Consider the following 24,716-nt stretch of genomic DNA (forward strand, 5'->3'; position numbering starts at 1 on the left):
AAATATCTACCAAGTTTTAAGCGACCAATTTAATTGTGCTGACATTTACCACAAGAGTCACTTTCTAAAATTAAATGTTATAATTTCCGGAAATCTTGATTTCGCTTATGAATTCATATATTATTTAACGACATAAACTGCGCAATCCCGTTTTTTTTTTTTTTTTTTTTGCTCATAGGGACCAAAGAATATTTATACTTCAAATTTGTGAAATATCTCATTTCTTAATACGTTCTGCATTCATTCTAGAAATATCTGTGAGTTAAAAAAATTAAATAGTTTCAACAAATACCACAGCTGCCATGGGTTACTGCGTTTTTTCTTTTTTTACAACCATATCATGGATATTTCATTCCTCTGAAACTCTTAAGCTTTATTGTGATATGGTTGAAACTTTTTTTGAAGCGTATACGTTTACTAAAGACAAACAGTCCTTTATTCTTTCATGTTTTGCTACTTACATTTCTCGCTCTAACTTTTCTCCACTTGGCTTCTTAACCATTCTGTTTTCTGCAGTTTTTTTTCTTTCATATATGTTATTTCTTAAACGATTTTGACTTTTTATTTCTCCATTTGTCCTTACAATTATAAATCTTCTTAAAGTCATAGTTGTTATTTTGTTTCAAGTGTTGGAAATAAGCCAAATAATTTAGAACTGTTATCATTGTTAGTGCCTTTCTATATTAAATCCCTTGCTGCAAATGAGTAAGAAGAAAGATTTAGTCTCTCTGAATTCTTCTGCCGGAAAGTTTTATTTATTTATTGTTTTTAAAATTCAGTTTCAGTAGTTTATTCCACCTACCTGCCCCGTGCTATATAGAGTGTATATATTTTTTTTATTTTAATCTATTTATATGATCTCCAAGTATCTTACATTCTATTCATTAAGTTTATAAACTGATCCTATCTTTTATTAATATTATTTAGTAGTAAAATGATTTCGCATTTTACTGTGGAAAGTCATGAAAAAATTCAGGTATATCTGAAAGTTTTGTGAAATTTTATAGGTTTTATGAATTTATTGAAATGGCAAACACTTTTCACTATTTTCTTCTCGTAATATAGAATCTGTTTTGATCTTTTCTCACTATTTTTTGAGTAATTATTGTTAATTATAATCTTTATTAAGAATTCATTCTTAGTATTATTTTTTTCCTTTCAGAAATTATTCAATATAAGAATATACATATTCTAGAGTAAGTTAATTTCTAATTTAAATGAGTAAAATCATTCATACGTAATATTTGCGTCCATGAATAAATACTGCAAATTTCAAGAAATAAATATTGGTATTTTAGGTAAAAGCATATGAAGTAATTTCTGCTCTATATAGCAAGATAGTAGCTTATTCATTGGAATGCTTTATTTTTATATAGATATAGAAAATATTTTATTAATCTTGAGAAAATAAAATTCATTTAGTTAAGAATTTTTTAAAAAAAAAAAAAAAGATTTTCTCCTACTCTTCAGATTACTTGTAAATATAAATGGAAATCTCTGTACCTTAGTAAGAAAGCTATTTCTCTTTCAATAGATTGCTTTTTAAATATAAAATAATTAAGTGTCAATATTTCTTCTTTATTTTTCGTGGAACAGGCTGTACACCTACTGTTTCCAAACACAACATTCAGATTACCAAGAAAATTTAATTACTACATAATTCTCAACATTAAAAATGTTAGTTATCAAATGTTAAGTGCATGTGCTTCCTTAATTGCCTGATAATAAATATCATCTTCATTGTAGACTGCTGACCTGAGATGTTTATAAAAAGTGCAAAATTATCCATTGCATAAGCCAATAAAAGAAATTAAAATAGCAAACATTTAAATACTTCTGGGCATCTCGTTTGGAAATGTAAAAAATGCCTGTGATTTTTAATGGAAAGTTTTGCATTGCATTCACCGTTTTTGAAAGAATAATGATTCAAAAATTGTATGTTTCTCAGCATTCTGTGCAATTGAGGACAAGATTAGCAGTAAATATTATTTTTAACCTCATGACGTCGAAATGCTCTTTGCGTGCATATTTCTTCCGCATCCTTCTAGCGTTTCGTCTTTGAAGACCAGAAGTATTCTGTTTATATATATGAAGACGCAGGAATAATTGCTTCCATTAAAAGCTTTACTGCCGCTCGGAATTAATTAAGGTTTTTTGTTACTGTACTTTTTCTTTGAACATCAGGAGCCAAAGCTTGGACCAATGAAGCAGGATTAGCTCATTTACATTTCCAGCCAAACAATTTTGGCTTTGAAATTGGGAAACGCATTCTTGACTGTATCTTTCCTTTATTCTCTTCTGAGACGTACAAATAAACAAAAGGCTGAGAATAGGTCATGCAAAACCTTGCGGATAACAATTGAGATAGGAAGAAAAACTGTTCTCCAAACGATAAAAAATATGTATGTGAATTCAAATTCTTAAAATGGTATTCTTTACCGAAGACTTAACACGAAATCGTGATATGATACAGTGTTTTGCGCCGTCAATATATAATTTTGTACAATAGACAATATATAAGTTCATCTAATACCTATATATTAAAAAGCTTAAACATTCGAATTTATAAATTAATGAATACAATAATTTCGAAATAAACAAATAGTGTTTTCGAAGTAATTAATGTATTTTCCGCTTTTTGGTAGAAGTTATGCTCGTGGTTGGAGACATTTTTATGAGCATTAACTTTGGCTGGTGGCTACAAATCTCAAGCATAATACCCTTTCACGGATTCCAGCGTTTTCAGAATCGAATTTTATCATTTTTGAGATCCATTAACTTTCTTCGACGTAATAATTCTGCAATATTTTTAATATCTCAAATACTTTTCTTTACTACTGATTAGTTGTGCTTAAAGTTAAAAAGATGTTCTTCTGTAATAATTTTTAAGAAAATCAAAACAAGATTTTTATTGCGGTGTTTCTAATATAAAGCTTTCCACGATTTCACATTTAAAGCTAATATAGCAACATTGTCAATTACTGAATTATTATCTTAAATTTTCTGTTCATTGATTACATTGCCCGCAACATGCGAAGACATGCAATTTTTTTAAATTTTTATTTCAGCAATTGCTACTCTAATACAATTTATAAATTATATTATGACGGTTATTATATTTTAAAAGGAAGGATCAATGAATAAAACAATCATAATCCTTCTAGAGATTATGTACCGAATGATATCAGTAACTTGAAAACATAATTTCTCATAGAAGCTTACCTATTCATAAATATACTCTTGACAAAATTCATTTAGAAATATTTAACTATCAACAACAAGGAAAAAATCAGAAACTGAACTATCTTTGTTTAAAAGCAAAGCGTTGATGCAGAATCGAATGAAAACTAAGAAACCACTTAAGCAGATTGAAACAAAGAAGTCTAGTCCTAAGTCAACTTCGAATTAAAAGCAAAACTCCTACAAGACACATATTCTGTAGGGTATACTTATTACGTTTTTCATCCACTGTACGCCTACGTCATTCAAACAAACTTCACGGTGTATCCCAAAATATCTCTTCGAGAAGACGGTTAGCCAAAATCGAATAATCTTACAGCACAGTCAGTGCAAGATCTTCGAAATTGGTAGTGTTCCATGAAAGTTACAGAGTATTTTTTCTCTATTCATTTTATCTTGCACTGAAAAGGTTGGAATGAATGCTTCTCTGTTAGTTTCTCTAAACAAGGATTGTTTGTTTTGGTTTTCTTTTTGCTTTGCATAATTGGTGTTTACTTTAAGCTACAGAATCTTTACGGTTTTTTGTTTTTTATGTACACTTAAAAGAAGCGAAGAAAATTTAATCGATCCGCCTACGTAATTATTTCTAGTGAGTTTAAAATCAACATTTGACGATATATTGATGACCTCACAAAATTTTGTCTGCTTGACCTAAAAAGGATAAATTATTTGATGATCTGTCCAAGCACTTCCACAATAATCATAGTTTCAGGTGTTTTACAGCGTGCGATTTGCAGTCTCAACACTTCTACGTATAAATAACTTACAAAAGAGTAATGAAAATTCGATTCTACTAACTAAAAAAACAAAGTGTACGATTTGTATTTATATATTGTGACAAAAAGCTCAGATGCAGTTTAAAATATTGTGCATTTAAAAAAATGTTTTGTTTTTTCTATTTCTTGCATTGGCTTTTATCCAGTTTTCAGCTTCTATTATGCGAACTAATTTTTTTAGATGATGATAATTGCTACAACAAGTTAACAGTTTAATAAATCATTTTATTGAGGTGATTGTAAATATGTAATTAAAGATGAATTTAGTTTTAAGTATGTTTTGCTGGTCCATAGGAATTAATTGTTTGATAATATAACTATAACTGCCTAATATACTGATAGATTTATAATCAGTTTATCGAATTCCAGACGTGATTTTCAGTGAAATGTGAAAGGTCCGAATGAAAGGTCATGAAAAAATTGTTGCAGATTTTAAAATGAATGTTTATAATAAAAAATTCCTGTATAATATTTAATGAAGTTCATATGGTTGATTCACTCATTTTGAAAAAAATGGGCGACATTTTGTAGAAAAGAAAATCTTGAAAAAAAGCGATTAAAATTTTCTAAAGAAAGAACAATTATGCTTTCAACGTGCTGTAAAGTATTATAAAACACATTTTCGGAGAATATTATTTACTACCCCTTACTTCGTTTTAATGAGACTTCGAGCCCACCAATTGAATGATTAGATCTGGTCTGAAATTTCACAGTAGATTTTCAAGGAGTTGATTTGATTGATCCCTGATCAATGATGGGAAAGCAGTTTGGATGAACATAGGCTTAAATTTGATTTTTTATGCATATTTTACTTTGCTTTAAAACATGCAAAGGTTATAACACTTTTCAGCTTCTCTCAAACACATTTTACTCTTTGAATGAACTATTATGAAGACACTATCTTTCAAACAAAATTGTAAAACAATATCGTATTTTTCCAAATTTTCTCATAAATGATTGAATTACATTTGAAAATAAAAAAATAATAAAGACTTCTTGTGAGGTATCTTATCAGGTTCTAGAATTGTATGCAACGGAAAATAAATGTATTCCGATGACCGTTCGTGATAGTAAATTTGCAGAGTTGTACGAAATAAAGCTGATCTTTAAAAAAAATAGACTGAATTCAAAAATTTCAGACAATTATTTTTCGCTTCATTTCTAATCTATACTTATAATAAAGTGTGTGTGTGTGTGTGTGTGTGTGTGTGTGTGTGTGTGTGTGTGTGTGTGTGTGTGTGTGTGTGTGTGTGTGTGTGTGTGTGTGTGTGTGTGACGCTCTACAGGCCAGACCATTCAACCTACAGCTACCAAATTTGGCACGTGTATACCTTGGAGGCCGGGAATGTGCACCTGGGGGTTATTTTTTCGAATTTTTAATTAGAATTTTATTTATTTAAAAATTAAGCGAAATTTTGGCGTGTTTCTGCTATAACTTCCGAAAATATTACCGCACAAAAAATATTTTTACATGAAGTTAAAGATCAAAAATTTATCTTTTAAATGATACCAATGTTTTAACCTTAAAATTACATTTTTATTTTTAATGAATTTTTAAATAAATATTTTAACTATATTTTTCAACAATTTTTTTCGTACAAAATAAAAATAAAATTTAAGCCGCACGAGCACGTTTCGCATTCATGGGAAAAAATTAGCTTTTTTCAAAGTGTTGCCATCACATTGATTAAAGCTCCAATTAAAAATAAATTAAATCTTTTTGGAAATGAAATCTGTAAAAATATAATTTTCGGCACTTGTCTGTAGGAAATGAAACAAATATGAAATATTATTTTTTCTAAAAAATAAATTCAAGAAAAACTATTTTATGATCTTTTACACTCTCTATATTATTAATCCAATAAATCAGTTTTATTTTAAGGTGCGTTTTGTTTAATATGAACAGGATGTCCATTCAAGTCAGGGTCACACAGCTAATTTGTAAACCTTTAGTAAGACACAGATCTACTAAAATGGTCTAAATGGATATTTTATATTTATGTAACTTGATATATTATATTTTATGTAACTTGATTCAATAAATGTTCTAATAAATAACGAATTTTTGATTTACATAAAGCTTCTGCGGTAGAAATCACGAATAACAAAATGTTCTTGAAACACTAATATTTTAAATAAAAAAGAGTTAATTTCCAATCAACTAAATCAATCACTTAAACTGACTGATTTATGAAAATTTGAATATCACTATTCAATAAAAAAAGGATAATTTTAGATTTTCCATCGATCGTTTCAAAGAAAATGCGCCAATCAGCGCGCAGATTTCTCAAGATTAATTGGCCTAAGATTATGAAAATGTTGAGTTTTTCTAAATTTTTAACATTCAAAACTTTATAAATAAGTCTTAGTTGATCTTGGAAAATAGAAACATTCATTCATTTATTTAAAATGTAGTGTGTCCAGAATATTTCTCAGAATCTGATACCTTACTGCATTAAATTTAGACTTCATAATTTTTGAAATATATTTATAGGCCGGAACAAAATATTTTTATTGATTTCATTTCAATCCTTTTGAAAGCAAAACTAAAAACTGAATTTTATGCTGAATCTGAGAAATTTTTGTTGAATTATTGTTTGAGATATTACATAAATTATTAAAAATATTTTGTAGTTTTCACATAAGACTTAAATACCGAGCGATTCTGTTTGCAATACTCATATTCAATAATAACAATAAAGATGATAAATAAAATAAAACGCTTGGTTTTATTAAAAAATATCTTTATATTAATTGCAATTTCATCATTTCCACTTTAAATTAAAGTTGAAGTTTTACCGGAAATGACAACAAATTAGGAAAATATATATAAGTAAATTGAACGAAACGATCTAAACAACAGTATAAGTTTGGTATGACTATCAAAATTTGAAGATTAAAAATGTTTTGTTTGAGAATCTGTTAAGAGACCAGTTACTTAAAATATGTAATTGAAAATTATAGTGAGCGGTAATACTGGCTAACCGGCTGGTCGCCAAAGGCGGCTAGTGTAATAATAATGCAAGCATTATTGATTGGATAAACTGTCAGTTACTGAACATTATTAAAATATAAAATTTTATTATTGTTGTTGTTCTTTATCGCTCAAATTGCTCCGAGCTGAGCTGAAAGTTATAGTATTTTTTTATCCTTAATTTTTTTTAATGATTATGAATATTTTTTTCTTTAGAACGCTCTGCTCATCATGTCTAGCCCAGCAAAGGAAGATCTCCCCAAAGTGCCCACCGATTTCAAAAATGAACTGGAGAAATTTGATGCAGGGAAAATGAAGCACACGGAGACCAAAGAAAAGAATCCTTTGCCTTCTAAAGAAGGTTAAGTTCAATTTTAACTAAGGTTTTTAAAGAAAATAAATAATATTAAATAAAATTATGATAATATTAAATGACATAGTTAAGAAAGAATGAAGAATATCTTAGAAAAATTAACTAAGGTATTTTCGAATGGAAGATTAATTATATGTCAATGATACATTTAGATACCAATCTTATAAAAAATATAATACTATTTAGAGAACATTTGATTTATGTATAATATTTATACCCTCTCTTTCTTCACAGCGAAACATTTTGTATTTCATATTACTACTTATTTCTGGTTTGTTTCAGCATATGACTGATTACTTCCTAATAAATCTTTCTGTATTTCTTATTTTGAATAGTATGAAGAAAGAATATTTCTTAAAAAGTAATGCATTTGAAATTGTAATAAAGTACCTCAGTATATTAATTTCCCTCTTTGTTATTTAAATATAATAAAAAGAATATTTTAATGCAATTTCAAAAAATTCTGAGGCTTAAATTAAAATCGTAATTATTATTTAAATGGAGAGTTGGATGATTTACTTGCGCACAAATTATTCTTTTCATATTTTGTAATTGGATCAAATATATGATCAACTTTCATACATATTTTAAATTAAATATAATGCGTGCAATTAAATATAATGATGAAAATCATTAATATCTTTTTAAGATTTGTTGCTAATATAGATAGTCATACTAGATTTTTTCTTCCTTGACAATAACGATGAAAATAATCTTCAAATACTGACATTCTAAAACTAGCCGCCTTTGGCGACTAACTTATTTGCCCAGATTACAGAACTCTTTGGTAGTTAAATATTCATGTGGGATGAATATTTTTCAAAACACTTTACCTCGTTATTTGATATGAGTCCAAAACATGAATTTAAATAAGCCAAAATATATTATAATGTTAAATTCAAATTAAAAAGTGTATATATATTACGGAATAAAAGTGGAAGGGAAAATCCTACTTCAGAATTAATGTCCAAAAAAATTTCAACATTGGTAAATGCGTGCAATTGAATGTTTTGATGAATAAGTTTGATTTTAATAAGATAAAAAATAAATTGTTACAAATTGTGCATTACATTGAAAAAATTTTAAAAAGAAAGAAAACATTGAACAGAAATGAAATTGATATAATTAAAACGTAATTTTTTGAGTTTTAAGGTAATATAAAAACCATTTTTGTGAGACAATAGTTTTGGAAAATATGGTCATCAATTTCCATAGGTAAGTCATAGTAATTACCGTTTTGGCAATTGTCAGGCCTATTCTCAAGTTCGTTTAAACTTTGTTTGACGTCTATTTCGTAATTTCTTTTACATCTTTCCTCTGAGTGAATAGTGTTTTTAGTGAACCCTACCCATAGCATTTCTAACGATATTTCGCAGTTTCATTGGCGAAACGTTGAATTATATGCAGTTGTAAAAACGTTCAATGAAGCAATTTGAAACGCTCGTAGAGTGACTTATTTACAGCTGATTCTTGCTAATCGACAATAAGCGCAATTTTTATGCCATGTACGTTAACGTTTTATGTATAGAGATGGTTAAAATTAGGTGTATTACAATTTTAAAAACACAAAAGAATAGTTTAAAACGCTGTTTATCTCCCTTTCTTCCCTTCTATAATTATAATGACCAACGTCTATTGAAAATCTACATAACAATATTAAAAATCTTCGACTTTTTCATATCTTTTCCATTTGCCTATATCAGATTTGATACAAGAGAAGCAACGTCATGAAATCTTTACTGGTGTCTCAACATTCAACAAAGCCAAACTGAAGCGTACCAATACCAAGGAGAAGATAGTGTTACCAACAAAAGAAGGTTTAATTCAAAATATATGCTTGAGCAACTAGGAAATAACTAATAAGCTAGGAATGCTTTACAATAATGGCTCGTCAATATAGCTTCAAAACTCTCAACTTGCTTCAGCAAAATTTAGTAGTTACATCTTTATAAAAGATGAAGATTTCCGGCGTTTTCTAGCAAATAAAATTTGTTAGTACTTGATACAAATTTTAATAACTTACGCTTAATGAATTATATGACTAACGCTATGAAATGATAATGCTTTCTTATCAAAACAATGTGCCAAAGTAAGTTTTATCAATTTTCAAAGAAGATATTTTATTTGATCTTGAATATATGTTAGCAGCTTTTTGAATATAGTAATTTATCGAACTTACTTATTTCCTTTAGCTTTTAGATTATTTTAGCTGCTCTTATTTAACTGAGTTAATGCTGCTTTTAGTATAGTGTTAACTAAATTTTCCTTAATATTAGTATTTTTTTTTTTTTTTTTTTTTTTTTAGTAAAAATAGCATTTTATCTGAGTAATGCATTTCGTTATCTGCAAAGAATGATCTAAAGCTTAGCTTTTTACTTAATGACAATTTAGCTTTTTTTATTTGTTTTCTTGATAGAAATGTTAGTTTTATTTTGTGTTTATTCTTTTGATGATTTTGAATTTTTTTTTCTGTGTTAAAATATTATTTACATAATTTCTATGATTTGGAAATTTTATTATATTTTAAAGCATGCATTATTTTTATTTCAGATTCAGTTTATATATATATTGTGTTTATTAATGAATTCCTCTGCTTTAAAAATGGTCTACTGCATAAAAATTATATGAAATGTTAGCTAAGCTTAAAATTTTCTAATTTACTTTCATCGACCAAAATTTTATGACCATCACTGAATATGAAGCTCAGCAGCTTCATACGCGCATTGCAGCAACAGATCTTGGCGGAGATTCGCATAGAATTGCAACGTGCTGATTCATTTTGAGCAAACAAAATACGAATATTTGCATTGCCCAAATCCATTCATAGACCCAGGTATTAAACACAGCCCCGACTGAGAAACCCGACGAAGCCGCTGTCGTTCCATTTAATTTCAACTGCCCTTTTCACTTTACATTACCTTCACTCTTTTTCCAAACTAGTGTATTTAAAAAATTTCGAAATTGCCTTTTTGTCAAAAAAATTAAAGAAACTTTCTTCGTAGTAGAAGAAAACCTGATTAAAGCATTTAACGAAACAACAATAGATTTAGTTAATTAACAATAAAATTCCGAATATGAAGTGAGTGCGAATTATATAAGAATAATCTTTGAAAAAGCAATAAAGTAATCGATTCCAAAACGATGATCAAATTATAAAAATGAAAAATCAGAGTTGGAATCCATCTTGATTTTCGTCACAATTTACTTTACGTGTTGAGAAGCATTAAAATCAAAGTTACATCGAACTACAACTGTGAATGCTTGCGCACAGAAGACGCACAAATGAAAAATTAACATGATTTTTCTCTCCGGTTCCGGAATATAATTGCGAAAATGCGCAAACGGATATATTTCGTTTTCGCTATTTAAAAATTCCAAAGATTATAAAAGAACAAGCACAGAATACAGTAGAAAATTTTGTTTGATATATGTACTACGTATTTCGGTTACCGCAATTCACCCATTGTATTTATTTTGCGTTTTATTTTGAATGGTTATTTCCGATTCTCTGACTGGCTGCCTTCGTGTATGCACGACCGGCAAAGCCAAACGTTCCAATGTTGAGTTTAATTAGACCATCGATTAACAGGTGAGCATAGATAGATGATTCAGTCTTCAAAATCTAATTTTGTGACAGATTACATAGAGTTCATTAGAAAAATCTTCTATTATTAAGTTCCACATGATGATCTGTAGCAATGTTTAAAAACATCTAGGTATTCACACTTTTTTTTAAGTAAAAAGATCAAATTGAACTGTCGAAACTTATTCCAAATTCATACGTCACTTGCTTCTGCATAATAGTCGGGAACTGCTGCTTAAATTCTTCTTTTTGTTTAATACTCACGTATTTTCCTGCCCTTCGTATTATTAAAAATAAAATTCTTAGGTGTACATAATATTCTTCACTCATTTACTTGAAAATTTTTGTCGAATCTAAAAAATTTACAATTTTGCGACATCCCCCCCCCATGAGGCTAAGATTTGTGAACTGCCATTTTATATCTTAATCAAGTATTTTGATATGGCTGAAAATTATTTTCAACTGTCGTGCTTTTGTTATTAATCCAAAAGTTCGAGAACCTTTCGACAACCATTAACATTTCAACAGATTTTCATTATTCTAGCTCGTAGCCAGGTTCATAAATCTCTGAAGCAGCTGCCCCAAATAACTAAAATCATGATTGTTTCCCCAGTGTAGTTTTCTATAACTATGTTTCGAATAAATTATACTATGTTTATTTCGACATCTTGCCATTCCTTTACAGACAATATTTTTTATTTATTCCTAAAATCCAATTTGTTCTGAAGCTGTCTGATGGTCTTAAATTGGTCCTTGAATGTATATTGAAAAATAAAAAAGCTAATAGTTATTAAAAGTTGATAAATGCAATTTTATAGCTTTGTAAGTTAGACCTACTTTTGGATTTATTTGCGATGAAATTTATCAAAGTTATGTTAATCTTTATAAAATACTTTTCACGTGTTATAATTTCATTATAAAGGGTTTTACTTTTTTAAAAAGTGAAATTCAAGTGGAAGTTTTCTTTTGATTTTTCATAATGAATGGAAATAATCTGTTCCATTTCCATTCAAAAGCTAATGCCGCATCCAAAACATGGATTTGAAATAATTTATTATTATTGTTATTTTTAAATCAGCTTAAAGAATGTTCTCAAGAATAGGTCTGACTTTTTCTTGAAAAGAACTATTTGCTTTTATTGATGCTAGGCTATTATTTTAAAGTTCTGAGTGCATGATTTTTTTTATTTAAATTTTATGCATCATAAATGCAACTCGTCACAGTTAAAATGTATGTGTTCCACTTAATAAAGTCTGCAATGTTGTCTGCCAGTATTGACGCAAGAAAAAATATATGACCGGAAGCAACAAGTTCTTCAAAGTGTGACAGGCTTTGATCGAAGCAAACTGAAGAAAACTAAAACAGTAGAGAAAAACTTTCTTCCAACTAAAGAAGGTTGAACATTTTTCTCTTTTTGTACAGCATGTTTTTCTAAAGCATTATGAGCACTCATGGTATGTATTACCTAAAACTGATGAAACTGCAATGCTACTAATCCAAATAAAGATGTTACTGCTCGATCTAATGCTTATGGAGATGGAGTTTTTCTAACATATGGTGTTAAAAAGATATGTAATAGGAGGGAAATAATATCAATTTAACTGCTAAATACATAATTACTTTAAAACATTTTTTTAAAAAATTAATGCTTAGAAATATATGCTATGTAACTTCGGTTATTTGAATTGTCAAAATTGATTTTTTGAATAATTGAACGATAACATATTTGCATTTTAATATTTTCTAATAACTTCGGATGTATATTAAGTTTATTATTATTTTATTATAGACACGACACATTTTTGCGGAAACGCGAATTTCAGCGTTTTCAGGATCAATTTCATCATTATTGAGATCGATTAATTTTCTTTTACAATATTTTTAATATCTCAAGGACTTTTTGCTTAAATTTATTTATTTTATTGTTCAATTAATCAAACTTATTTAACTCCTCGGTGTTTATGTTTGGCACATTTCATTATTTCATGAAGCTCAACTTTTTTGTTCCAAACCTGTCTGTCAGTAACGTCTGTCATTAACATTACATAATAGGTATAATAATCTTCATGTAAATGAATTACCGTATCTGACATTTAAGGGTTTTTTTTACATGTAACATTTTAAATTTATACTTATATATTTTCTCAAAAATTGCTTAGATGAATCAAATAAAATGATTAACTGCTATTATTTTTATTTTTGTTGTCTGGGGCAGTCTTAATGTAGAGAATAATCAATTAAAAAGATATCGAATTTCTTGTATTGCTTAAGGAATTATATTCGATCTTGATTGCATGATTGAAAAGGATTGCATTCAGTTTTAGATTTTTTTGCATGTTATTCCACTTATTTGTATCATTACGATAAACGACCTAAGCAAGTCATAGGACGTAAGCAAAGCTTGGGAACAAATCTTTTCCCTTTTGAGTTCAACTTCTTAAGAGAATAACGATCATTTTTCTGTACGTGAAGAATAAGTTGTTAATTTTGAACTGAATGTAAAAGCTGAACTTACATATTATATAATTTAAGCACCTTGCCAATAAAATACAGCTTCTGCATCTACAATTGTTATAGTGTATAATGTTATTATACTTATCTGACATTTCATTTGTAAAAAGAGAGCATCCCGGATTAATTGGAGTAATAAAATTAAAGAATATATCATAAGAATTAGAAATATGTCTTCTTGATTATTAATGCTATTGCTACTTTTAGCAAACGTTAGTACCTGAGCACAACCATATATATTTTATACTTCGGGAACCTGATAAATATTCTTACCTGAAACAAGACGTCTTATACATGAGGTTCTTCCTTTTATCAGAAAATCAGCGAATTATTTGATTTATTAAAGCTGAAGTTTTTACGGGTAAAGTCAAACATTTCTATACTAAGATTGTAGGCATACAATGCATAAAAACAGAAGCAGAATTTCACACATTTCTGAGAAATTTGTATTATTGATACGAACTGTTCGCCGCCCATTCTTTAATATGGCATTCTGTTTGGCTAAAGAAATCCATTAATACACACATATTCTCTACATTATGCACGCGGTAACTATGCTCCTTTTTATAAACTTCACTTTTTTGCTGAACAATCAAATCACAATTTATAATCGTCTTCTCAAAGCTGAAAGATAATAATTAATATTTGTTCGCCATATAAATGGAGATATAAGCTATATAGGACTACAGTGGGTATAGTTTTTCTTCTGTTGTCATATAAGCATATAGATATGTTCCCCTTCAATCTAAGGGATAAATTGGGAAGTTTTAACAGTTTATAATATATTCTTACAAGTATCAATCATATTTAATTATAAAAAAAATCATCATTTATTTATTTTTCTTTGTTTCGGAAATGTTTAATATTCTATTTGTAGTTATACTCTGGGGACATTTTCGCCAGATTAAACCAGGCAATATGCGTGTCACTGGTCTCCATTAAATGTACCACAGACTGTCAGCAGTATAAGACGTTGACTTATTTAATCATAATTTTTTGACAGAAAAATATATGATGTGTGCAGAAAAATAATCGAAGAAATTTTTTATTTTCGACGTACGCATAAAAATGTACGAAATAATAATAAAAAAAATCAATATAATGCAATCCGTAACTTCTAAAATTTAAAAATTAAACAATTTGATATTAGAATGCATTTTCCTTTTAAAAAATATGGTTTTAAAAAAAAACTTTCTGAATTATATTCTTTAAGGACAGACTAATTATTTAGATAAAGGAAGAACTTGAAATATGTATACATTTTAATGCTGAAATTCCAAACTAGAAGCTACCGATAATAATAGATAACTTTAATCTGCAAGTATAATAGTAATGAATTTCTTTCAGTCCTATTTTTTAAATTTAATTTTACTGTGTATTTTCTATTGCTTTTAAATGATTTTAGGATGTTTGTTTGTTTTTCAAACAAAAAAAATCCTTCTAAATGCTGCCGTATTACAAAACTCTTTTCATATTGTATAGTTTTAAATATTTTAAGAGAGTTTATACAAAATTAATAACGAAACTAGCCTTATTCAGCTACATTTTATACATGCACAAAATGAAAAGATACTGTTTCGAAAACTTTTTTTAATTCTGTACAGTTAGAAAATGAAATAGAAGCAATTTTTTTGAGAAACCATTTTTAAAACATCAAAGTCGCACTTTTCGAGTTATATTCGTATATCAGAAAGGAAAGACAGAGAAGAGGAGAGAGAGAGAAAAAAAAAAACGTTTCATTTAGTCATAACTAGCTTTTTAAGTCTTGCAAATTGTAATCATTAATGGGAGTTTTAGTGGTAATATTGCTCCATTCTTTTTTTTCCCGGTTTTCAAAAGAAGAATTTAAAAAAAAAAAAAACATTTTTGATCTCATAAAGAATTTTTTGAAAATACCCAGAAGATTGTTCGCATTTCAAGTAGAAGATTCTTGATGAATCAATTACATCATTATAATAATGATGAAAATAGCAGTTACTTTTTAACGAAATTTTCCTTACGTTAAAGAATTACGATAATTAAAAAAGAAAACGATATTATACCTCTGCCGATAGTTGTCAAACTGAATGTAAAAAAGAAAAAAAGTCAAGCTCCTATTAGTCCATCAGTTTTCAATATTAAAAATCATTTTCTAAATTGACGCATTTATTTTCCTTTTTAGTTATTGAACAGGAGAAGGGTAGCAAAGCCATTCTTCAAGGGATAGAATCCTTTGATCCCTCGAAGCTGAAACCGACAGAAACTCAGGAAAAGAATCCCTTACCAACTAAAGAAGGTAAAAAAGTGAAAAGCTTGCCACATTGGTCGCTTTTCAAAATAATCGCGCCTTTATAATAAATTTCATGTGCTAATTAAATAAGCTGCTGATTACGGCTTCATCTTTCTTCATAAAAAATGTGATGAAATGGGTTTACGATATTTGAAAGGTTAAGAAAGAGCGAAGTTCGATGACATAAGCTTAATGACTAAAAGCTTTTAAGCAGTCAAGCCCTTTTTGATTTTTTTGAAGCGGAATTTGATGTAACCATAGTTCGCTCTGCTCTGTAATTGCTGGTTTTTATACGCACTAACGTATTTTAAATATTCTCTCTTGTGAAAGTATTAGTAAAGAAAAAGTCAAAATCCTTGCAGAAGGAATCAAGTTCATCTCTAGAAATGCTTCTCACGAATTTTGTTAAGTATTTTTCTTGCATGATATTGCCTTTGTATCTGATGCATGCCATTTTCTGTCATGTCAAATCCTTTTATTATCATTGTTTTTTACGAGTCTTATCTTTATGTTGATGCTATTGCATGGATGATGATCGAATGCAGAGAGATTATTATCTAGTAATATCTTATGCAATATAGCATAAATACCTGTTTTTTTTTTTCTTTCATATTTCTCATTCCTTGCTGAGGCATAAACAGTACCTGATTGAGTTTGAGAAGGATTTGCTCAATAAACAGAAAATTACAGATTTTATTGAATAATTCACTCACTTTATAAATGAGATGAACTATTCATTATGCTCAATTCGCTCCAAAAAGAAAAAGAAAAAAACAATTGTAATTTCAACGTTGATGCGCATCTATAAATTATGAAAAAGAAAAGAAATCTTGTTAATTAGAATATTATTCAAAGATAGCTTAGATAAAGTTAGATTATTTTAAATTAGATTATTTCCATTTGACAACTAGGATAATTAGTCAAATTGTAGCTCAACTTTCGCTTTGAATGTGCATATGCTTCAATACAAACAGCTGCTTAATTTTAGATCGTGATCTTTAGATGAAAGCGATACTTGAAACTAACTTCTTAGGCTTCAAATTTTCAGTATATCATGAATGTTAGATCGCTTGAGCGCAGCAGCTCGCCCATATGATATATAATTTGGTTGATTCGAGAATCGAATATGCAATCGTTATATGATGATGATGAAATCAAGCTATAGGCCATCGTGACTTTAAAAGAATATCTCCTTGAGAGGATAGTCTTTAAGATTTCAATTCAGTTCGTGGAAACGTTAAAAGCATAAAAAGCGGTCTTGTTAAATTATTTTAATTAGATTAACACCCATTTTGAAACAGTCAGATTTGAACTGTGATCATATGGCGAGAACGATAACAAAGTTGATGAAATAAATAGTTTTACTACACACATCAGATTCCACCCCACCCCCCTTTTTTTTTGTCTTCACAGATTTCGAATGCTGCATCAAAAAATATTTTTTTCTTAAGTAGTTTCTTTTTCATTAATACTTAAAATATATTACATAGAATGCATGATTTATTGCTATGTGCTTGTAAAACCGTGGCATATAATTATATTTATGTTATGAATAGAAATTTGTAGTTTTTATATTTTTCTGATTATTTATAATTGCATAATTTACTGCATGTATATTATCGTTTTTTTAAAGAATGTACTTTGTTCTTTTATAACATTTCTACTTTTCTTTACAGATGCAGCTATTTGTTTAAATTTTATCTTAAACTTTATTCCATCATTTATTTGCTGTCTTCTGCTAAAATTTTTTACGATGTTTATTGTAATAAATTCCGATGCATACAGTTTTAAATAGAAATTTTCCTTTTTTTTAGTATTATACTTGAGCATGTCACTATGCCGTGTGTATCAATAAATAAAATTTAGAACTAATCAATTTCAAAGAATCTGCTTCGTACTTAATGCAAATATTTGTCTCCTGCTGTTATACCTTTTTTTTTTCCTATTTAAACAAGCAAATAAAAAAACTGTGGAAACGCTTGGTGTAAATAGTTTTGTTCTTATTACCGTTATTCTTTACCTCATACAATTAGGCAGTTTCTTCAGAGAAGAATAACCTGTTCTTCGAATATCAAAAACTACCGACTATTAACCCATCATTTATTTAAACAATAAAGTATTTGCTTGCATGTTGTTCCAATGGAGTCAATTTCAAAGTGTTTTTGACATAGGAACTATTTTAAGATGCATAATGATTAGCTTTTTCATGATGAATTCATTTAAATTTTATGGGCAGTAATTATATTTTCTGAAAAGAAATATAATGTAGATAATTTTCAAGAAACACCATAAAGGATAAAATAAACTAGGATAACATTTTTCCAAAATTCGTTATAAAGATATTTTTCATCATTAAGCTTTTATGAAAACATTTGTTAATGTTTGGCTATTTTTACATAATATATTTGAGACAAATTTGTTTAAAAATTTACCCATACTAGATGCTTGCAAATTTTAATGTAATAAATGAACGCTTCGTACTCTAAATGTTCTATTATTAATAAGATTCATAAGATAACAAACGTAAAAGTATATGCATTTATTAAAGTACTATTTTTGTATAAATTTTCTATTACTTTTCAAACTTATTTAAATACTTAATTTGAAAGAGATTAATACCTTTGAATTTCAAAGATAATTACCTTTTATTTGCAGGATAATAAAATAAATTGAAGCTAAATATCTTTTAAGGTTCATCGAAGACTTCAGAAATAAGTTATAAAATAAAAGAGAAGAAAAAAACTTGTCTCACTATTTTTCAGTAAGGTGAAAAAATATGTGAAAGTTTAAGATTTAAAAAATATATGTCAATGAAATTTGGTTATTAACATGTTTTGTATGTGTTAAAATAAAAATTGTGCACTATTTTAGATGTTCTGATCTAACATTATTTAATCAACTTTCAAGAACGCAAATAAGTATCAAAATTGTATGATAAGTTCAGAAAATTCAAACATATTCATCTGAATTTTGTATAGGGATGCCTATACAAGAATTGTATTTCCAAAAATATTTCTCTAAAGCTTGCTTTGTTAGAAAAAGTTTCGAAAGTTCTTTTTAATTTTTAAATCCATGTCATATTCTATCTAAAAACGTGTTTAAAAATAGTACGTATTTATAAAGGCTCTCTGAATGGAGTGTGATAGTTTAAATACCATTCAATACATTGTCAGTTAGAAAAACAACAAATAACTTTAATGTATTTGCCAAAAATGCTAAATACATGTTTGTATTTTATTAACTTTTAAAAACGTTTAGCTTATGTATTTTTATTAAATCATTCCTGGTTATTCGAATATTTGAGTCATTCTGCATTTTCACTTTGCTTTTTTCTAGTGATTGATCAAGAAAAAAGTGGTGCTGCCTAAATAAGAAGTCTTCTACAGTCGTAATTGTGATTTGTATCGGATGACTTTATTTATTATCAATATTTTTTGATCTAGTTGCACGGATGAAAGCGTATTTGTTACTAATGTTTTCTAATGGCCTGTGAAAGTGTTGATTTACTCTTTATACTCTGTTATCAAATGCAACTACAGCTGTCAATTGTATTAATAATTTCATGTGCTATCTATCATATCATAGTTGGTAAAACCAGAAATCTTTTGTAAGAAAAATTTTTTGGGAATTTATTATCAACTTTTATATGTTTCACTTATTCGAAATTGTAACTTTATATAATATTGAATGCCTCATGTACCATTTTGATAAGAATTTTTTTAATATGGCAGGAGGAGAGTGATCGTTATCTTCTCACCTTTGTTCTAATACTTTCTTACTACTGCCAAATCTGTGTCTTGATATTGCTGCTAGTTCTTTGTATATATGTAGAACAATTGTAGGTATATGTGTCAATGGTCATTAACCATCTCTCTATCAATATATTGTAGCATAAAGAATAAGCAAAAAATCTCTTCACTTTTTATATTTCTTACTTTTCCCAGTTTCAATTTCATGGAAGGAATAAAAAGAATCTCAATTTTTATTTTCTAAAATATTTAAGAAATCTCATTCATCTTTGTGAGTTAATTTCACAATGGATTGAAAAGTTTCGATCATCTTTTTGAGTTAATTTCATGTGAGATTGAAAAATTTAGATGATCTTTGCAAGGCATCCGAATAAAAGCATCAAATCTTAAAATTTGATTTTTAATAAAGAAATGCAAGTTATAACTTTTAACAATAAGTTTTAAATATTCCATTGTTCTGTCTCAATAGCAGATAATATAATTATTAAAATAGTAAACATTTTCCTCTCTTATTATTTTAGTTATTTTTCATTTAAAAATGAAAATGATTACTTTGCTGTTTGAAAATGATAACTGTTCTCACTTGCAATTATAACTTGATACTGAGGTTTAAATGGGACTACATTGCGCGAATTATGAGAAAACTAAGAAATTGAAAACTGTGACATTTTTTTTAATGATAAGTTGTTTAAGTTAATGTTGTCTGCTAATTTCAAGGTGTGTGATGAGCATGTGCAAATATATCTATTCTGTGTTGTAGTGATAAAAAAGCAATTTTAGAAATTTAATAATTTTTTTATAATGTTACTGAGCAAATTTGGGTAATTTATCATGAAAATTCAAAATAAATATAATTTGCATTAAATTGCTTATAATATCAAATAAAAAGTTTTAATTTATCATAAGGAAATGTTAAATGTTTCATACCATGATACCTTTAAGATGTAATCTTCAATTTATACTCTTAAATCGCTATTTCGCTTGAGCCTTCATATGCTGTGGATAAATATTTTGTTTGAAATGAATTACGTTTTCAACATATATTCATTAAATACTCATTTAAAATATAGCTTAATCATTGTGCATTAATTCTCATATTGCTTGCTATTCCTACTGTTATAATACTAGACATCAAGGCTTCACTTATATCCTGCGGTTCTATATGAAATAAACATTAATCACAACATTGTACTTCCGTTCATTTTCTAAATATGTGCCACTGTTTAAGTGTAATGAATAAATGTAACAATTTTGATTTGTTTAATGGAATATCATTCTTAAAAGTCAATAAAATTACTTAATAAGACGTTTCGTTGTTTAAAATGATGATGCAAACATACATTACAACATACCGTTCAGAAATAACATGCAAACTGTTATTTCTGAACTCATACTGTTACTCATGCATAAAACTGTTTTAATGCTTATATATATTAACAAAGGAATTTTAAAATAACACGATAAATAAAAACCAGAATAAACGTAGACATATAAACAAACCCCAAAATAAGCGTAAGTGCCGGCGTCAGCGACGATTAATTTCTCTCCGTTTTCTTTGCCTTTAATCTATTGTTTAAGTGTCTGTGTTTCGCCTGTTATTGGTAGTTTCTCCTTTTATTTTGTTCTGCTAACTGGTAAGGTTATCTGTCATTTCTTCTTCTTTTTTAAAAAAAATTTTAAGAGGATTATCTAACGGGCAAAATGCATTCGGAATTTACTTTATCTCCTCTAGACAGTGTTGTAATCATGAGCAGAAACTATCACATTAATATGGATACTGTTCGAAATAACAACTTCATTAGAAGTATCAAAAACACCAATGAACATTTTATATGCCTTGGACCTAATCAATATCAAGAAATAAATGTCATCCTCTGAAATGCAGATCAATCACAGAAATTATCTCAGTTAAATCCATTTCTCGTGCAAGCTTTCATAAAAAAATATCATTAATAGGAATGACTCGGTAGACATGCCTATTAATGAGAGGCATGGCAAAGTAAGCTTCACGATATACTGGGAAAAACAAAGTAAGCTTCACGATATACTCGGCAAAACAAAGTAAGCTTCACGACAAAGACGGTATGTTCTGCGCAACTTTTATCATTAACGAAATTTATGGATAAAGATATTTTGACTGTTGTCATGTGGGAAAATATCTCTTCTCGTTTTTTTTTTATCATTTGACATACCAACAAATAACTCCATGGAGGAGCTCGCTGCTGAAATACAAGAAAAAAACAACCTCATCGTAGTTGAAGTGCATAGATTCTTAAAGCAAAACTCAACAAATATTTCACAAGTTTTAATCACTGTCCTTGGAACAACTCTGTCCGACTCTCGTTAAAATTTGGTGTATAAACCAGCGCATCCAACAATTCATAGACCGTCCTCAACAATGCAATAAATGATATTCTTTTGCTCATCCTACCCGAATTTGTTGAAAAATCAATATCTGCTACCTTTTTGGTGTGACACATCTTGGGCCCTGTCAAGGGTCAGAAAAATTCATCATTTGCAATGGTCCCCATAATGCTAAATACAGAGTATGTCCATCGTACTTAAAGGAATAAAATATTTTAGAACTCAAGCACCACAATTATACTACAACTGGCGAAGCTCGTAAAATTCTTTAAACATCCAGCATAAAAATGTTTCGATACTGTTAAAATCATGGCAGCAGCTACTGATTTTCAGGACGGTTCATCAAAAATTCAAAATTTGAATCCTTCATCCAAACAATTGATGAAAGATTCGAAAAACAGACTGTCCTTTTCGGTAATATGCTACAAACTATTAATGAATTATGCGGAACATGTGCAAGGTAATTGCACAGTCTTGATTGCAGTACCTCATCTGCTTGTAAAAAGAAAATCCTTCAAAATTCAAATCACATTTCTAAAGCTAAAGTGCATTGGAATGCAGGAGTAATAATGACCAGGAAACTATGCCATTTGGATGTTTTTTCCTTTCCTGTGTTTTATCTCCCCCCCCCTTCTTCAACCCATAAACTTTGGGTTTTGTTTCTCGTCTCTTTTTCTTTTCTTCGCCCTTTCCATTTTTCGTCACTTGTTCACTTTCCATTGTTTTTTTTGTCACAATTTTTCAGTGCCTAAGTTTGTCTCATGTTCATAATTTTTTTTTCTAAGCTGTCATTTTTGCAGTGATATTAAAAATTTAAAAAATTGATTAAGTATTAAAAATAAAATAAAAACGATTCAACCAACCTCCATTTTCCACATCCTCTTTTTGGATCATCCAAGAAACATACTTGGAAGAAAACGATCACTTCTATGTTCCAAACAAACAAACAAAAAAAAATTCTGAATCCACTGATATAATAAACCAGGTGGTATCCTCTTTATTAGGATACTAGCAAATATGTCTGGTAGAACTGATTTAGAAAAGAAGAAAATCTGGATCTTGAAATTCTTTCCGTATCTGAAACCAAATTTTCACAATAATAAATATTTACATTCCTCGTGGCTTCAGTATTAACTTGGTCAAAACTTTCCTAAACGGCATAAATTCACCAACCTTCATATTTTAAGATTTCAACCTCCATCACCTTTTTATGGGGCGGAAACCAACAATCTACTCATAGCGATTATTTTGCCGAATGGCTCAATAATTTTGATTTTATACTCCTCACTACATCAAACCCTACTCGAACCATAAACACTAATACATATTCGATTCTTGATCTCGCCTTATGCTCTACTCACCTTTTCGAAGAGATCGATTGTTCTTTCGGCAGTAACCATGGACCCAAAATCGTCTCGCTGTCGAAATTCCATGCTGCACCTAAACACCTTAAAACTATGCTTTGGAATCCATTGATTAAAGAAACAAATGAAATCAGTTAATGCAGTAAAACAACCGACGATCGAAATTGTTACTAATAAAATTTCAGAAATCATTATTAAACCTACACCAATTAAAATCTTACCTAATAAGGATTATCCTACGTGGTGGAATGCAACTTGCAACATTTTCAGTAGTTTGAAAAAACACGTGGAAAAAGGCAATGAGGAACATATCTATTTCAGATTTAATTAAATATAAAAAAATACAGAAGTAGACTTAAATCTCATGTAAAAGAAAAAGAAAAAAAAAAAAAAACTAAGGATAGATACCAGAAAAACATATGTAAAATTTCTCGCAACCCTATAATGTTTTGTAAAAAGCTTAATAAATTTTCCAATCATACTAATCCGATGTTAAGACCAATGGAATCATCTTTCACAACAATAGATACATTAGCAGTTCTAAAATTCAAAGTAAACTTTTTGCAAAACATTTTGTAAATCACAATTATCTTCTTGAACCTATGCCAATGGATTATAGTAATGAAAATGAATTTTTAAACAATAGTAAACAAATTTGGGAACACAAAAAACGAAAAATTTCGGATAAAATCCTAGCAGCTTGGTTAAAAAAACTTGGCGATACGGCTCTCTACAAAATCTTTGATATCTTTCAACAACAATTAAATTTCTCTTTACTGCCAAAGGATTGGAAGCATGATGTCATTGTTCGAGATTCAAAACCAAATATAAAACAAAAATTACCTCTTATAGACCCAATAACTCTTATTTCAGTGTTTTTGCAAAATATTTGAATGCATCATAGCCCAACGAATTATTCAATACCTAATTTTCAGTTTTAAAACACTCTAACCACAACACGGTTTTATCCCGGTCAGAGATAGCCAAACAGCAACATATAAAATTTATTCAGCAATTTCTGAGGCACATAAAAGAACATTTTTTTTTTTTATTGGGATTGGTCTTGATCTCAAAAACGCCTATGAATCAGTTCCTATTGATGATCTGATTTATAAATGTCTCCAGTTTGGCATAAAGGCCTTCCTCAAAGCAATATTCTTTCATCGGTTCTTTTTATCATTTTCATGAATGACTTTTTTTAAACTTTAGACACAAATGCTGTGTGTTCTATTTTTTCTGACGATATTTTTGTTTACTGTTGTCATTCATCAGTGAATTATATCAAAATTAAATTACATAATACAATTGGATAACATTTATAAATGGTGCACTTATTGGAAGATTTCTGTTACTGCAGAAGTACAATTATTGATCTATCAAAATAAATTCCCAACATTACTTTAGAATATGACCTATAGCGGAATTCCACTTACATGAAGTGAATCAATCAAATATCTTGGAAGTTGGTTTGATAAAACTAGTCAAAATGGCAGAATTCTTAAAGAAACCTTAG

The 24,716-nt window shown here is 28.5% G+C and overlaps 1 protein-coding gene across 3 annotated transcripts in view; it reads left to right on the forward strand.

Annotated features, from left to right (window-relative positions):
- LOC129959618 (thymosin beta-like) overlaps window positions 1-20,781 on the forward strand; it is a 35,400-nt gene extending 14,619 nt beyond the window's left edge. The window contains exons 2-6 of one of the 3 annotated variants that reach the window (XM_056072486.1): window positions 7,207-7,351; window positions 9,067-9,180; window positions 12,219-12,341; window positions 15,619-15,732; window positions 19,063-20,781. In XM_056072486.1, the coding sequence (XP_055928461.1) occupies window positions 7,222-7,351; window positions 9,067-9,180; window positions 12,219-12,341; window positions 15,619-15,732; window positions 19,063-19,094 (513 nt within the window). In that variant the 5' untranslated portion in view covers window positions 7,207-7,221 and the 3' untranslated portion in view covers window positions 19,095-20,781. The remainder of the gene's footprint in view (window positions 1-7,206; window positions 7,352-9,066; window positions 9,181-12,218; window positions 12,342-15,618; window positions 15,733-19,062) is intronic. The other 2 variants (XM_056072488.1, XM_056072487.1) reach the window with 2 other exon arrangements.
- Window positions 20,782-24,716: the final 3,935 nt, after the last annotated feature.

Source organism: Argiope bruennichi, chromosome X2, assembly GCF_947563725.1.
Source record: "Argiope bruennichi chromosome X2, qqArgBrue1.1, whole genome shotgun sequence".
Classification (NCBI taxonomy): Eukaryota; Metazoa; Arthropoda; class Arachnida; order Araneae; family Araneidae; genus Argiope; species Argiope bruennichi.